Source organism: Paramisgurnus dabryanus, chromosome 6 (assembly GCF_030506205.2).
Source record: "Paramisgurnus dabryanus chromosome 6, PD_genome_1.1, whole genome shotgun sequence".
Lineage (NCBI taxonomy): Eukaryota > Metazoa > Chordata > Actinopteri > Cypriniformes > Cobitidae > Paramisgurnus > Paramisgurnus dabryanus.
This window is the reverse complement of record NC_133342.1, coordinates 11,044,801-11,059,800: the sequence shown is the minus strand read 5'-3', so window position 1 is coordinate 11,059,800 and position 15,000 is coordinate 11,044,801. Positions and strand designations below refer to the sequence as shown.

The 15,000-nt window shown below is 37.9% G+C and overlaps 1 protein-coding gene across 1 annotated transcript in view; it reads left to right on the top strand.

The window, feature by feature from the left end:
• LOC135744126 (receptor-type tyrosine-protein phosphatase mu-like) overlaps positions 1-15,000 on the top strand; it is a 218,618-nt gene that overhangs the window by 118,331 nt on the left and 85,287 nt on the right. Inside the window, exons 8-11 of the mRNA XM_073814927.1 lie at positions 6,903-7,211; positions 7,995-8,104; positions 10,817-11,018; positions 11,267-11,369. Of these exons, the coding sequence (XP_073671028.1) occupies positions 6,903-7,211; positions 7,995-8,104; positions 10,817-11,018; positions 11,267-11,369 (724 nt within the window). The remainder of the gene's footprint in view (positions 1-6,902; positions 7,212-7,994; positions 8,105-10,816; positions 11,019-11,266; positions 11,370-15,000) is intronic.

Genomic DNA, 15,000 nt, shown 5'->3' with positions numbered 1-15,000 from the left:
GTAAATCCAACTTTCACTTTTACAGTGCACTCGCCTTGCATACAGCTTTTCACCGGCTGTATAGTATAGATGTAAAGTAGGCGGTTTCAGACGTATCGTCAGTGATTATTTATCCCATCGGCCCTTCATCAGAGTTATCGCTACTTTTATATGTGGTGTAAATCAGATCCAGTTGATAGAGACGGAGGAGGAGGTCATGAGATGATTGAATGATTCTCCTCATGTCTCATCTCATCTCCACTGCACTCCTGTTTTCTCATTTTCTCCTCATCTCAATCTTGTAATCTATTTGCATGATAAAGGTTAGACGAGCAAGCCATTAGAATTAACAGGAGCCGATAATGTGCTGATAATTTAGAAAACATTATTTAAATGTCAAGCTGTAATGATAAAAACCCCGCTAACAGTTCCATCTAAATGTCAAACTGAAATTATTCAATTACATCATTGTGTGTGTGCGTGTGTGTGCGTGTGTGTGTGTGTGTGCGTGCGTGCGTGCATGCATGCGTGTGTTTGTGTGTGCGCGTTTGTGTGTGTTTGTGTGTGCATGTATTCATGTATGCATGTGTGCTATAGATCACACATGACATTGAGTTGATGATCCATTGTAATATCTCAAAACATCTGCAGGTTTTCTCTTCTTGTTCTGCATTAGCAGTGAATTACACAGCTGCTGTAAGATGGGATCAATATTTATCAGTTATCTGCTCTTTTATTTCACACCCCTTTAGTTATTATGAATCACCTGCATTCTGACGGATGTCCTCACATTTAAACATTCGTAACTATTTTTAGGATCCTGGTTCAAAAAATGTGGTCCTTCATCGTACAGTGAGAGAGATTCAAAGACGGACGTTTTCTATTTCTATTTATTTTCTAGTGGTGTCAGAAATGTTGCATGATCCTTTGACCAGTCCCTCCAGAAAAACGCTAAAATCAGCTATGGTCCACATATTTATTTTTTAAATACGCCGCACTTTCGCCGCATAAATTGCAGATTTCTGCTTGCAGAATATGCAGGGCTTGCATGATTTCATAATCCCCGCATTTTCGTAGCAAAAAGTCATATATATCTTAGCAAAAAGTTGACATTTTTTTCATTTACTTCACACATGCGCAGCCATGTCTCCTGTTGTTATGGGAATGTTAGGAAGTGACGTAATTACGCGACGTGAACATCAATTAAAAGCTGCAAACTGTTTTTGCAAGTTCACGCAGTTTTTGCAAGTTACCGCAATTTCATTGCATGAAATTTCATAAATATACATTTTTTAAGAAAACGTGTCGCAAGATCAAGGATTTTGCCGGCAACAATCACAAACTAACTCGTGTTTTTCTGTAAGGACTGTTTGACATACACCTATTGTACTGAGCAGCCATGAAAATGCAACATGAACTGAGGTATTGATCAACGCAATGTGTCGCTAAAAGTTAAATACTGTCAAGACACTGCTGAACAGAAATCTGTAGCAGGCTTTATGAAATGTTTTTCTCTATTGATATGTTATTTGAAAAATCATGGCCGCCCAGCCAACAATTTTTGGTTCCCAAAACTTTCCCATAACTTTAGTTTTTGGTTCCCATAACGTTACTTTCCATAGGTTTTTTTTGGTTAGCCAGGAAAGTTTTATGTTCGTTTAACGTTCCTATAACGTTACGTTATTTTTAGTTTATTTAAAATAATTACCCTGCAATGTTATGGGAACGTTATTTTATGGTTGCAAAAAAAACCTAAAAACAATGTTCCCAGAACGTTATTATTTGTTTTCCAAAAAAAAAAAAAACTAAAAACTAACGTTAGAGGATCATTCTGTGTTTTTTGGGTGTGGGTGTTGGTGGGTTTCCTGTATATCGCGGGCACCACGCTAACCATTATTTTTAATCGGAGGAGATGCAGGTGTGTTATCCAAGCATTAGGAAAGCCCCTTATGTTTGGTAGCAGTCACATAAAGTATGAGCTGTTTCTTGGAGGTTATAGTACACAATTTTGAATCTTTAAAGTATGATCAAGTTACTTTTACGTCAGGTGACCTGCAGATGCAAAAAACCTATAAACGTTTTGCGATATATTCCTTTCTCAAAAAAGTCTATTGGAACATGAATTGTGTTTGCAAAATATTAAAGTTTTGGTGAAAATTGACGTGTTTCCATTGGGAGTATTTTAAATTTGCGCAGTTCGAAGGATAAAGTAAATGTAACTTTCTTCATCTTTGTTTCACTGTGTGCGTGTATGTGTTTGTGTGCGCGTGCACACATGTGTGTTTGTGTGCTTGTGCATGTGTATGTGTATGTGTAGGATTCCTCTGGTTCTTGCTGTCACTGTGTACAGCTGATAGCAGAAAGGTTTTTTGAAGCTGTATTTACTGGTTGGTGATGTTTATAACAGCATCAGCACACACAAGGCACCCGTTTCAAATCCCCGTCTCCACAGTCTTTCAGAGAGACTTGATGCGGTCCAGTGACAGACTGATATCAAAACCTTCTTTGTCGAGCGAGTAAAATGTTGCAGATTTCCAGCAGACAGTTTCAGTCGCCTCATGTTGAGCACATGCATCCCTCCCGTCATTGGTAAGTGGCTTTCACATCAATAAAGGAAATAAGAGCACTTGAATAACGCAGCACTACAGCTTGTGGGTCACATTTCACATGTTTTCTTAAGTTTTCTCAAATATTACTGGGTGTTACAGCAATTGTTTCAAAAATCAATAGCTTTTAAAGTTACGCTTCATTCACACAATTTTCCAGCGCTTTCCTTTTGTGGAGCAGAAAAATCAATGTCATATATTTTTTTTAATCATTTGCTAGGACTTTGAAATTGAGAAAAGGATAAATGTGGCCACGCTGGTCTCATATCGACCTGAGCTGAATATTTGTTCGTGTGCTCTTTTATCTGTCATTCAGTCTGTACGCTGCATTTAAAATCACAAACACTTTAAAGCTCACTGCACATTAATGCTTTGAAATTTGAATGACAGGAAGTAGAGATGTGTGTTTGTGTGTGTGTGTGTGTTTGTGTGTGTGTGTGTGTGTGTGTGTGTGTGTGTGTGTGTGTGTGTGTGTGTGTGTGTGTGTGTGTGTGTGTGTGTGTGTGTTTGTTTGTTTGTGTGTGTGTTTGTTTGTGTGTTTGTTTGTGTGCATGTGTGTGCGGATTGAATCTGCGTATTCAGCTGTTTCTCATGCATGTGACCTTTCCAAATGTCATTTTTCTTCAGTTCTTATTGGTGTTGTAAATAAATGATGAAATGCATCAGAGAGACACAAAACTTCATTCATATCCCATAACAACCTGTCACATATTCTGCCCGGTGCAGTTTCTCCTCTACAAAGCCTGCGCAGTTTTTCTTCAGAATAGTTTGCGTAGTTTGTCTTCTGAATAGTCTGTGTAGTTTGTCTTTTGCATTGTCTGTGCAGTTTGTCTTATGCATTGTCTGCGCAGTTTGTCTTTAGCATTGTCTTGCAGTTTGTCTTCTGCATTGTTGCGCAGTTTGTCTTCTGCATTGTCTGCGCAGTTTGTCTTCTGCATTGTTGCGCAGTTTGTCTTCTGCATTGTCTTCGCAGTTTGTCTTCTGCGTGGTCTGCGCAGTTTGTCTTTAGCATTGTCTTGCAGTTTGTCTTCTGCATTGTCTGCGCAGTTTGTCTTCTGCATTGTTGCGCAGTTTGTCTTTTGGATTGCCTGCGCAGTTTGTCTTCTGCATTGTCTGCGCAGTTTGTCTTTAGCATTGTCTCGCAGTTTGTCTTCTGCATTGTTGCGCAGTTTGTCTTCTGCATTGTTGCGCAGTTTGTCTTCTGCATTGTTGCGCAGTTTGTCTTCTGCATTGTTGCGCAGTTTGTCTTCTGCATTGTCTGCACAAATTGTCTTTTGCATTGTTGCGCAGTTTGTCTTCTGCATTGTTGCGCAGTTTGTCTTGTTTGTCCTCTACGATGTCTGCGCAGTTTGTCCTCTGTGATATCTGCGCAGTTTGTCCTCCTCACAGTTTGTCCTCTACGTTGTCTGCACAGTTTGTCCTCCTCATTGTTTGTCCTCTACGATGTCTGCGCAGTTTGTCCTCTACGATATCTGCGCAGTTTGTCCTCCTCACAGTTTGTCCTCTACATTGTCTGCACAGTTTGTCCTCCTCAATGTTTGTCCTCTACGTTGTCTGCGCAGTTTGTCCTCCTCACAGTTTGTCCTCTACGTTGTCTGCACAGTTTGTCCTCCTCACAATTTGTCCTCCTCACAATTTGTCCTCCTCACTGTTTGTCTGCTGTGATGTCTGCACACCATTTGCTGTTATTGTGCAGTCAAGGACACTTTTAAAGAGGAAAGTGTTTTCTCTGTTTCATCACAGTTTCTCAAACACTCTCTTAAAAAAAACTATTATGATCAAAATCATGAGGAAAACATTAGAGACATCAACATAATGAGAGATGGAGCAGCACATGTGTTTGTTAACGCTTTAAACCTCAGGCATTGGAAACAGAAATATATTTAATAATTTTTTTAGTGGTTTGTGGTTTTCCGTCCTTGTCTTGCTCTCTGTGTTTTGTCATTTTTTGACATTCAACTATGATTTGCATTGACAGTAAAGGTGAACGTGAGAAAGTTTTCTTTTGGAGAAGAGCAGGGTTGCTGAGAGACACTGTTTCAGGCTTTAATTAAAGCATCTATACCCACCTCACTAATTGACTAGTTGGTTGTTGGACTAGTCATACAGGTGATAGTCCATGCTCATTTAAACTGGTTGAAAGATAGCCAGCAGATTACTTTTACTAGTAGATTACTTTACAGTTCTGATACAGTTAGTTTCAGTCCTTGATTCTGATTGGTCAATAGCTGTGGTTTATTTATGATAAAACACATCTACTGTATGAGCACTGCACCCAATGATTTTGTGTATCACTGCACAGCACCTTTAGGGGCTCACACTGTCAGTTTAGTTCGAAACAGAGCACAGTTCCCGTGAAAAACATGTAAACACCGGGGTACCCAACCTGAGACTACCTGAAGGAGGTCTGAACTCGGTTACAATGGAGCTGTGGCACGGTTTCCTCTTGTGTGTGCGTGAAGTGAGATTAACGCAAGTGAACCAGGGTTAAATAGAAGCGAGGAGGGGTGGCTGATAAACCAGGGGAAATTAGTCACGTTGCTGTGCGTGTAGTCAAGAAAGTTAAAACAAGTGAATCCATTAAAACAACAGTACACAGTATGTGTGCGGTGTTTCTGAGAGGGGCGCGCAAGCGACGCATCCACTGCTCATTGAGCTCGTGAACATTTTTGCTGCTTTAAACATTTGCATTAAAATGCAGTCATTAGGTTTTAAAAGAAAGTAAACGTGTATTCTGTGTTTGAGCAAAATGACATGAAATAAGATTAATGCAAGAAGAGGAAGAGATTTACATTCCCTTTAACACAATAACTAATCTGCTTATTTGTGTCTGATGTGAGTTTGTGTGTTTTTAAGCGAGTGTGTGTGTCTCAGAAGTGGGCAAGAGGAAATTGAACCCTAGCTGGATCTAATAGGTGGGAAAATGTTAAGGTCCAGAGAAATGGACTTCAGATTTACCCGGGAATGAAAATGGATATTAGCATGGAGAGAGAGAGAGGGGGGGGGGGGGGCGAGGGGGGGCGAGGGGGGCGACTCTCACAGAAGGCAGAACTTTTGTTTAGTTTGCGGGTTTATGCCCCATCAGCTTAACTTTTGATCTTTATAACAGCACAATACCAGACTCAGCAAACAGACAGATTACAGAAATGTTGATGTGTTGACTGGACAGATTCACTGGCCTTTGGTTTAAAAATATATATTTATAAAATGTTAAATAAAATGAAAACAAATCTATGCAACCACTGTCGTTCCAATCACGCATGAGTTTCTTTCTTCTATGGGACACAACATGAGATATTAGTATAAAGTTAACATACATGTGCAGTACAGTATGTATTGGACATCAGTCCTTGCAAATATAAGGATTGAATGATAAACTGAATGATAATTGATGATAAACACGATGTGCAAACATTAATTTGTGGTGGGCAATTTTGATTTTATGGTGGACTGAGAAATAAATGTATGTATGGGAAACACTGCATTCAAACGATTCAGAGCAACACATGTGATAGGAGGTTTATTTAATATTTTTTGATTTGAAAGCATAACATCCTCTCTTTTAAAAATAAAAAACGCTGGGTTTTGTTCAGCTCAAGGTTGAAATCCTGTGAATTGTCCTGAGGACTGTTGAAAAGATGAAACGTCTCGTCTACAGTTATTTTACCCTGCTTAAGAGTTATTGGAAGATAAATATCAGATGTATAGGATCAGATAAACAGAAGGTGACACGGACGTCTGGCGTAATCTCATTTTCTCTCTCTTTCTGTTATTGTGGATCAGATTGAGTCTGATCTTCTTTCATCCTGAGCTTCTGATCAGTGCTGCTTTGATCTGAAGTGCCTGATTTCAGCTTCAGTCTCAGAGAAGTCGAGAGCTGAACTGGGATCAGGTTGTGAACTCTTTTTGTCCACGAGCCGTATTTTCCAATGAATGTTTTTAAAGAAAAAATAAAATGTCATCTTCATTTACTCGCTCTGGTGATGTGTGGATTTGTGATTTGTGTTGCAAAAGAGCAACTGTCCAGTCTTTATCTTGCTCTCATACGTGATGGTTTAAAGCTTCACATACAAGCAAACATTGTTTGACTTCTCACATCATCCTTCAGGGCCTGTAGTAAAAACTTCATGTAAGGTTTGTGTGTGTGTGGGCTGCTGGTTTTGTCTCTTGAGGATTTGATTTTGCCCGTGGAGCGTCTCTTTTGACATAACGTGAATATAAAATATCTTAGTTTTCCTGACCGTTAGGCTCTTTAGAAACGGTTTGCATTCCCGATCGTTCCTTACAGGCATTTACTCTCCACGTTTCTCTTCTCAGAGCCCATGCACGGCCCACGACAGCTGAAGGTTCTGGACATCAGATCTCGTCAGGTTACGGTACGCTGGGAACCTTTTGGCTACAACGTGACGCGCTGCCATAACTTCAGTCTGACCGTACAGTACCGCGCCAGAGGAGGCGGCAAAGAGGAGAGCAGAGAGGAGGCGTCATATGACAGCAAGAGCTCCGCCCCCCAGCACACCATCCATAACCTCACACCTTTCACCAACCTGAGCGTTAAACTCGTACTGAGGAACCGCGAGGGCGTCAAAGAAAGTCCTGAAATCCACATTCAGACGGATGAAGATGGTGAGATAAAAAATTTCATCTGTAGTAAATGACATTCAATAAACCCCACTAAAACCTATTAATGCTTTTAAAGTTCTTTACACTAAAAAGAAAAAAAGTATGCACATCCAAATAGTTGTATTTCCATTGCAGTTGTGCGCTATATTCCTTTTTCGAATATCCTACAATCAAATGAACAAATGAGATTTATTTTTACAGTAATTGCTAATGCAACATGTGTCGACTCAAGAATCCTATTCAGCCAAAGTTCTTCATGCATTTTTCTGAACAAAAGAAACTATAACCAAGCGGTTTTATTTAAGTTTATTGAATGGAAAAAAAGTCTGTCATCTGCATGTCTTGAGTGCATGAAATGTCTGATGCTCTTTATATAGATTAGTCTATTATATCAGGTAGTGAAGTGAATGAACGCCTCATGTACTGTATGCTCGATTGGATTCAGTTCATCTGATGAACATGATGATGAATCTCTTCCACTACACTAAAGCTTTGTCATTTAGCTTGAATATCTCATCATGTGATCCATTAGCAGAGCTCCTCTGAAGAAATGAACAGATTTTCTTGTCTTTAAAATGACAATTTAGATTATAAATAGACACCTTGTACATACACGCTGTTCTCCATGTCATCGATCAAATGAGACGACTTTAACCGGCGCTCCATCAAGAGATTTAAAGCATAAACTAATTACTAGTCTTTCTGAACCGACAGATTTAAGATTCAATTGATGCATGTTCATATCGGTCACATGGTTTGATCCTCTGTGATGTCACTTCCTGTCAGTGCCGGACGAAGTTCCTCTGGACTCGATTCAGGCCAGTGTGTATGAAGAAAAGATCGTGTTGAAATGGAGAGAACCGGCTCACACCTTTGGCATCATCACTCAATATGAGGTGAATATAACACATACAGTGAACCATACAAATTCAACAGTGGGGAAAATATCCCATAGATTTACATAAAATCACATTGTGTGTGTGTGTGTGTGTGTGTGTGTGTGTGTGTGTGTGTGTGTGTGTGTGTGTGTGTGTGTGTGTGTGTGTGTGTGTGTGTGTGTGCACAGATAGCACCAATGAAATGTCAGTAAACCCACAGTGAAGTTTTTCCTTTGATTTGACAGTATCAAAGACTTCAAACTGAGACTCTCTGACAAGCAGGGATATCAAAAGGACAGTTTTCCTCTTATAATGGATTCTCTCTCTCTCCTCTCGTTTCTCTCTCTCTCTCTCTCTCTCTCTCTCTCTCTCTCTCTCTCTCTCTCTCTCTCTCTCCTTCATAACACGCAGACAGCAATAAGTAGGGCTGCAACTAAAGATAATATTCATAAACGATTAATCGGTTGATTATTTTTCCAATTAATCTGGTGATTATATTTCTGATTAATCTGGTGATTATTTTTCTGATTAATCGGGTGATTATTTTTTAGATTAATCAGGTGATTTTTTGCGATTAATCGAGTGATTATTTTTCCAATTAATCTGGTGATTATTTTTCCGATTAATCTGGTGATTATTTTTCTGATTAATCGGGTGATTATTTTTTAGATTAATCAGGTGATTTTTTTTGCGATTAATCGAGTGATTATTTTTCGTATAAATCGGGTGATTATTTTTCAGATTAATCAGGTGATTATTTTTCTGATTAATCGACTAATCACATTTTTTTTCTTGTGAAAGCTAAAAAAAGCACTTAATGAGGGTATTCACGTGTAGAAATTTACTTTTTAAAGTGCAAAAACCACACAATACTACAGAGTTTTACTTTATTTAAGCCTCAAATAAAAAAGTTTGTGCAGCTTTCAAATAATAAAACATCTTTAAATGGCAAAACATAAACAAACAAAATGTATTGTCACATTAATAAACTCATTTTAATATTTATACCTTTATGAGAATCATTGTTATTCATTATTAACAAAATAAATAATCCATTTAATATGAAAATGATATTGTGTTATAATAATAAAAACCTGGATATACCTTTTATTTTTCTGAAAGATCCTCAGTTTGTGGTTCAAAACCATTTTTATGAAAACCTGACAACAATTAAACAAATGAAGAACGAGAAGATTGAAGATTTTTCTAAAATCTCATTTTGTGATTGTGCATTCCAATTAATATCAGTCAAACTGCAGTTGGTTTGTTTTGATTTAAGCCTTGGTAACTAAGAAAATACAGCTAAATAGATGATAATAAAAACATGATAAAATAATATTAAACATGTTTTGACAAGAGTTATCCCATTTTGGAACCAAACTCTTCAAATACAAACTCACTTATATTAAAGGACAAAATGAAACCTTTATTAGCAAGCATTTGTTTGCGCTTTTGCATCCGTCATTGTCCGGTCAGGGTTGCCAGATCCACGTAACGAAACCAGCACAATGGCCATTTAAAATTAGTCTAAAAGCATCCCAATGACTATTCAAAGCCCAAATACCAACAACTAATGAACCAAATCCTTCAACCGCAGAAAAAAATCTATCTGCAGAAACCCAAAAGAAGCCTAATTCAGATCTTTGCTGAAAGGTAGAGGACCTGGCAACGCTGCTTTGCTTTTAAACTGGTTGTGCAGTAAGATGAAGCACCTGATAAAAGTGCAGCTTGCATTGTATAAAGATACAGCGCCTGACTTTATAAGTTGCACAGTTTGCGTTTTATGAAGCAGACAGTGCTGCGGGAGCATGTGATGTCACAGACCAAATAATTTTTATCAATTTTATCGATTAGTTGTTGCAGCCAACGCAATGAATTACATAAGTCAAATGTTGACACATTCAAATGAGAGTTTAATATTTCGTCCTACGTTGTTCAGTGTGATTTATTCCGACTGGAATAATTTGAAACTAATAACAATACAGGGTTTCTGATAAACCAGCAGCTCCTGGGAAAATATTTCAATATCAAAAGGTCGCAAATCAAAAGGGTTTGAAGTGTGACGCTTCATTAATGTCGTAATGAAGAAACCTCTTCAGAAATAAGAAGCAAGATTCAACACGACTCCAGTCGCTTTATTATTCATTTCTCTGTTGTGCCGGATTATAATTGAAAAAAGCCTTCAAGCATTTCAGATATATAATAGAGTCTAATTTGCTGGAACTCAAAGACTTCTGGAATCAATTTGGTTTGGGAACTGAAATTCATTTCTTCGCATTGAGAAAATGTGGTTTTATCGCATTGAAAATGATTGTTGACATGACAAATCTGATGCATGATTGATCTCATAATGAGATTTAAAAATGTGAGTTAGTTTGGGCTGAGATTCATAAATGTGAATTTAGACTTAGGTATTTTACTGGAGTCATTGGGTTAGTCAGAGTTGCAATCTCACAGCTTCAAAATGCTTTTAAAAATATCAAGACATAGCATTTTTGTATACAAAACTCTATCTGTATATCTCTGAAGTCATTGTGTCAGATGTAATGTAACATTTGTTACTGAAAAGTAACTTTATTAAACAGTTTTTTTTTTATTTTGATCTTTTTCCATTTAAGTAAATATGATATCAAAGAAACTTAACCAAGATGGCCGTCAGATGTGTTTATATAACAGATTAAATGTTGGAGAGTCTTGATGTTGATGCATATCTATCTGAATGATTTACAGATTTCATATAAAGCTGTCAGCTCATTTGACCCCATGCTGGATCTTTCCAACCAAAGCGGGAAGGTGAATAAGCTCGGAAATGAGACGAGTCACATCTTTCTGGGTCTTTATCCCGGATCTACGTACTCCTTCACCATCAGAGCCAGCACAGCTAAAGGTTACGGACCGCCGGCCATCACACAGGCAACCACTAAGATCTCAGGTCTGTATCCTGCAGAAAACAAAGACTTGAGTTCTTGAATTAGGAGATGCTTTCACATCAAACAAAACATTTACACATTTAACGTGCATTCGAGGCATACATTTGTTTTTTCAGTACTATGATCCTTTGCGCTGCTAACACAATGCCTTACCAATAACTCATAAATGTGCAGTGTGTTGCTATATTTGTGTCTGATATTATAGAAACTGCATCTGAAAGATATTTGTTGTGTTGTTGTGTGTGTGCAGCTCCATTAATGCCTGTGTATGATCAGGAGACGCCTCTGAATCAATCAGACAGCAGTGTGACCGTCGTACTGAAGCCTGCACAGAGCAGAGGAGCTCCTGTCAGGTATGAGCTCAGTCCACATGTGTCACACATTACTGAAGAAGAATCTTCACATGTTTGAGGAACACTCGTAATTAAAGATTACAATGCATTGTTTTGGTATTAATGGACACACGATCAGTTTCTGATTCCTGACCAGAACAATTCTACTGGATAAAGAGGGTTTTTTTAATAGTTTATCAAATCATGTGGGCGTCGATCTTTAAAGGTGCCAAAGAATGCATGCTAATAATCTGTTAAATTGTTCTCTGATATCTACATAGAAGGTTTGTGTTTTTATTAAGTGCAATGTCCATTTACAACTCTAGGATTTGTCTTTATAATGAAATGGTCTATTATTATCTTATTTGAAAGGGTCATGAATAATAATGTTGAGCTCTGCTCTGATTGGCTGTTTCTCCTTCAGTAGCTCTGTGTGTGTGTAAACAGATCTTATGTTTGAGTCTGAATCAGATTTTGAGGAATAATTAATTGTTTGGAGATTGTTAATGGACGTTTCTGAGTGCTAAGTTTGTGTTTTTTTCAGTATGGACCTGCAAAACATAACTGTAACGTCAACAGTACAACTTCAGGCTAAACACTAGCATATAGCATTAACTAGCATATAGCATTAGCTAGCATATAGGATTAACAAGCATATAGCACTGACACAGCAGTCACAGCTTTGTTTTTATCATTTTAACAACATTGTAATTAATGTAATGTTGGGGTCGTACATCATGACTGTAGCGTCACAGTTGGTGTTATGTTGTGATTGGTCTCTTTTCCAGCGGTCTTTTACGTGTTTAAGGCTTTACCATGTACACAACTCTTATTATTCATCTATTCCTACCTAAATACAGTTTTACATTCAACAGTACCTTTAAAGAAGTGAACAAAGAGAACCCAACATTTAAATGGTCCCCAAACTCTGAAACCGAATTTATTAGTGCAGTCAGCTCCAAAGACATTTCCAACTTAATTAATACATTTAAAACAACACAGTTTATGACTAGTAAAACTGAGGTAAATGCTGCAGTACAACAAATAAATCATATTTATGAAAGATGCGCAATCAAAGCGAACCTACTCCGTACAAACAAAAAAACTAAAGTAAAATCTGGAGATGAAATCTGGTTCGATAACGAATGTAAAAGTAAAAGACAACGTCTTCGACAACTCTCCAACCAAAAACACAGAGATCCACACAAACAAGAAATAAGACAAAACTACTGCGAAGCACTTAGGGATTACAAAAATACAATCCACTACAAAAAACAACAACACCTCAATTATACTCTCAAAGAAATCCAAGACTCAATTCATAATAATCAATTCTGGGAAAAATGGAATAGCCTAAACAAAAAACAAAACCAGGACATACCCATACAAAATGGAGAACTATGGAAAGACTATTTTAAAAACCTATTCAGGGAAATCTCCTCAGATAGTCTTACACCTGATCAAAAAAATGTACAAACTAAACTAAAACAATTGGAATCCATCATTAAAAACAACCAAAACCCCTTAGATTACCCGATTAGCTTAGAAGAACTAAAAGAAGCACTAAAGAAATTAAAACCCAGAAAGGCATGCGGTTTAGACAACATCAGAACAGAAATGTTGAAACACAGTCCTGCAGCAATGCAAGAGGCACTTTTAAAAATGTTTAATTTAATCCTACAAACTGGACACTTTCCTGAAACCTGGAGTACAGGTTTAATACACCCGCTATATAAAAGCGGAGACAAATTTGACCCCAATAACTACAGAGGCATTTGTGTAAATAGTAATCTAGGGAAGACTTTCTGTGGTATCTTAAATGCTCGGATTCAGGCCTTCCTTACCAAACACAACGTCTTAAGTAAAAGTCAGATTGGATTTTTACCAAACCACCGCACCACTGACCACATTTACACACTACAGACGCTAGTCAATCAACACGTTCATCATAAAAACAAAGGCAAAGTTTATGCATGTTTCGTTGACTTTAAAAAAGCATTCGACTCGATATGGCACGACGGCTTATACTATAAAATTCTACAATCAGGCATAGGAGGAAAAGTATATGACATCATTAAATCCATGTACTCAGAAAACAAGTGCGGAGTTAAAATCGTTGACAAAAGACCAGAATTTTTCAGTCAAGGACGTGGGGTGAGACAGGGCTGTAACTTGAGTCCAACTCTATTTAACTTATATATTAATGAGTTAGCAGTGTTACTGGAACAATCCAGCACACCCGGTCTCATCCTAAACAACTCAGAGATTAAAGCTCTTCTGTATGCAGATGATCTGGTGCTATTGTCAGACACTGCACAAGGTTTACAGCAACACCTGGACCTGCTGGAGAAATACTGTCAAAACTGGGCCCTGACGGTCAATCTGAAAAAAACTAAAATTATGATTTTCCAGAAAAAAGCAAGATTACAGGATAACAGATACACATTTACTCTAGGAAACACTGCACTAGAACACACCTTACACTACGACTATCTCGGGTTAAAAATCAGCGCATCAGGCGGTTTTGGTCTCGCGGTAAATGCACTTAAAGAGAAAGCTAGACGAGCATTCTATGCCATCAAAGGCAAATTTAAACAAACAGACATTCCTGCTACAGTTTGGTGTAAAATATTTGATAGTGTAATAATGCCCATAGCTCTGTATGGTTGTGAGGTTTGGGGTCCACAATGCCTTACAGATTACTCCAAATGGGACAAACATCCAATGGAATCCCTGCATGCTGAATTCTGTAGAAATATTTTAAGAGTTCAGAGAAGAACACCTACTAATGCATGCAGGGCTGAATTAGGCAGATATCCCCTAATAATACACATCCAAAAACGCTCCCTTAAATTCTGGTCACACTTAAACTCAAGTCCCCCGAACACACTTCAATATGAAGCCCTTAAAACCCAAGAGAAGAGACCTAAAACCAGTCCCATCTGTCAACTGGCTCTAAAACTCCAGACCAGCACTAATGAACGCAAACAAACCACAATAAACCAAATCATTAAAGAAAGTCAAACTTTATATTTGGATCATTGGGATAATGAAAGTAAAAACCAAAGTAAACTAGAATGTTATCGGGCACTAAACAGAAAATACAGTCTGTCAGAATATCTCTCCACAGTTAGAGATGTAAAGCAGAGACGAATCCTCACTAAATACAGACTCAGTCATCACAGTCTGGCAATAGAGAAAGGCCGACATAGACAAACATGGCTCCCAAAAGAAGAGCGAATCTGTGCATATTGTGACAGTGGTGAGATCGAGACAGAGACACACTTTCTCCTTTACTGTGGTAAATATAAAGAGCTTAGAGAAAAACACTTTGACAAAATCTCAAAGCTCATACCAGAGTTTCATAGCTCTTCAGACTCAGATCAAATGAAGATGTTACTGGGGGAAGACAGACACCCATCAGCTGCTGCTAAATTCATTTATCAGTTACACACCATCAGAAATAATCCACAGCCCTGATCTTGTACAGTATTTTTATTTTACCTCTCATCTGCCCCCATAAATGTACATTTGTATACTTCATATGTTTATATTTCAAAGTCTACTTTATATTGTAAATATCCTCTGATTCTATTTTATTTTATTTGCAGTAGTACTTCATCCATCACCCAGCACCTTAGCTCAATTGCAC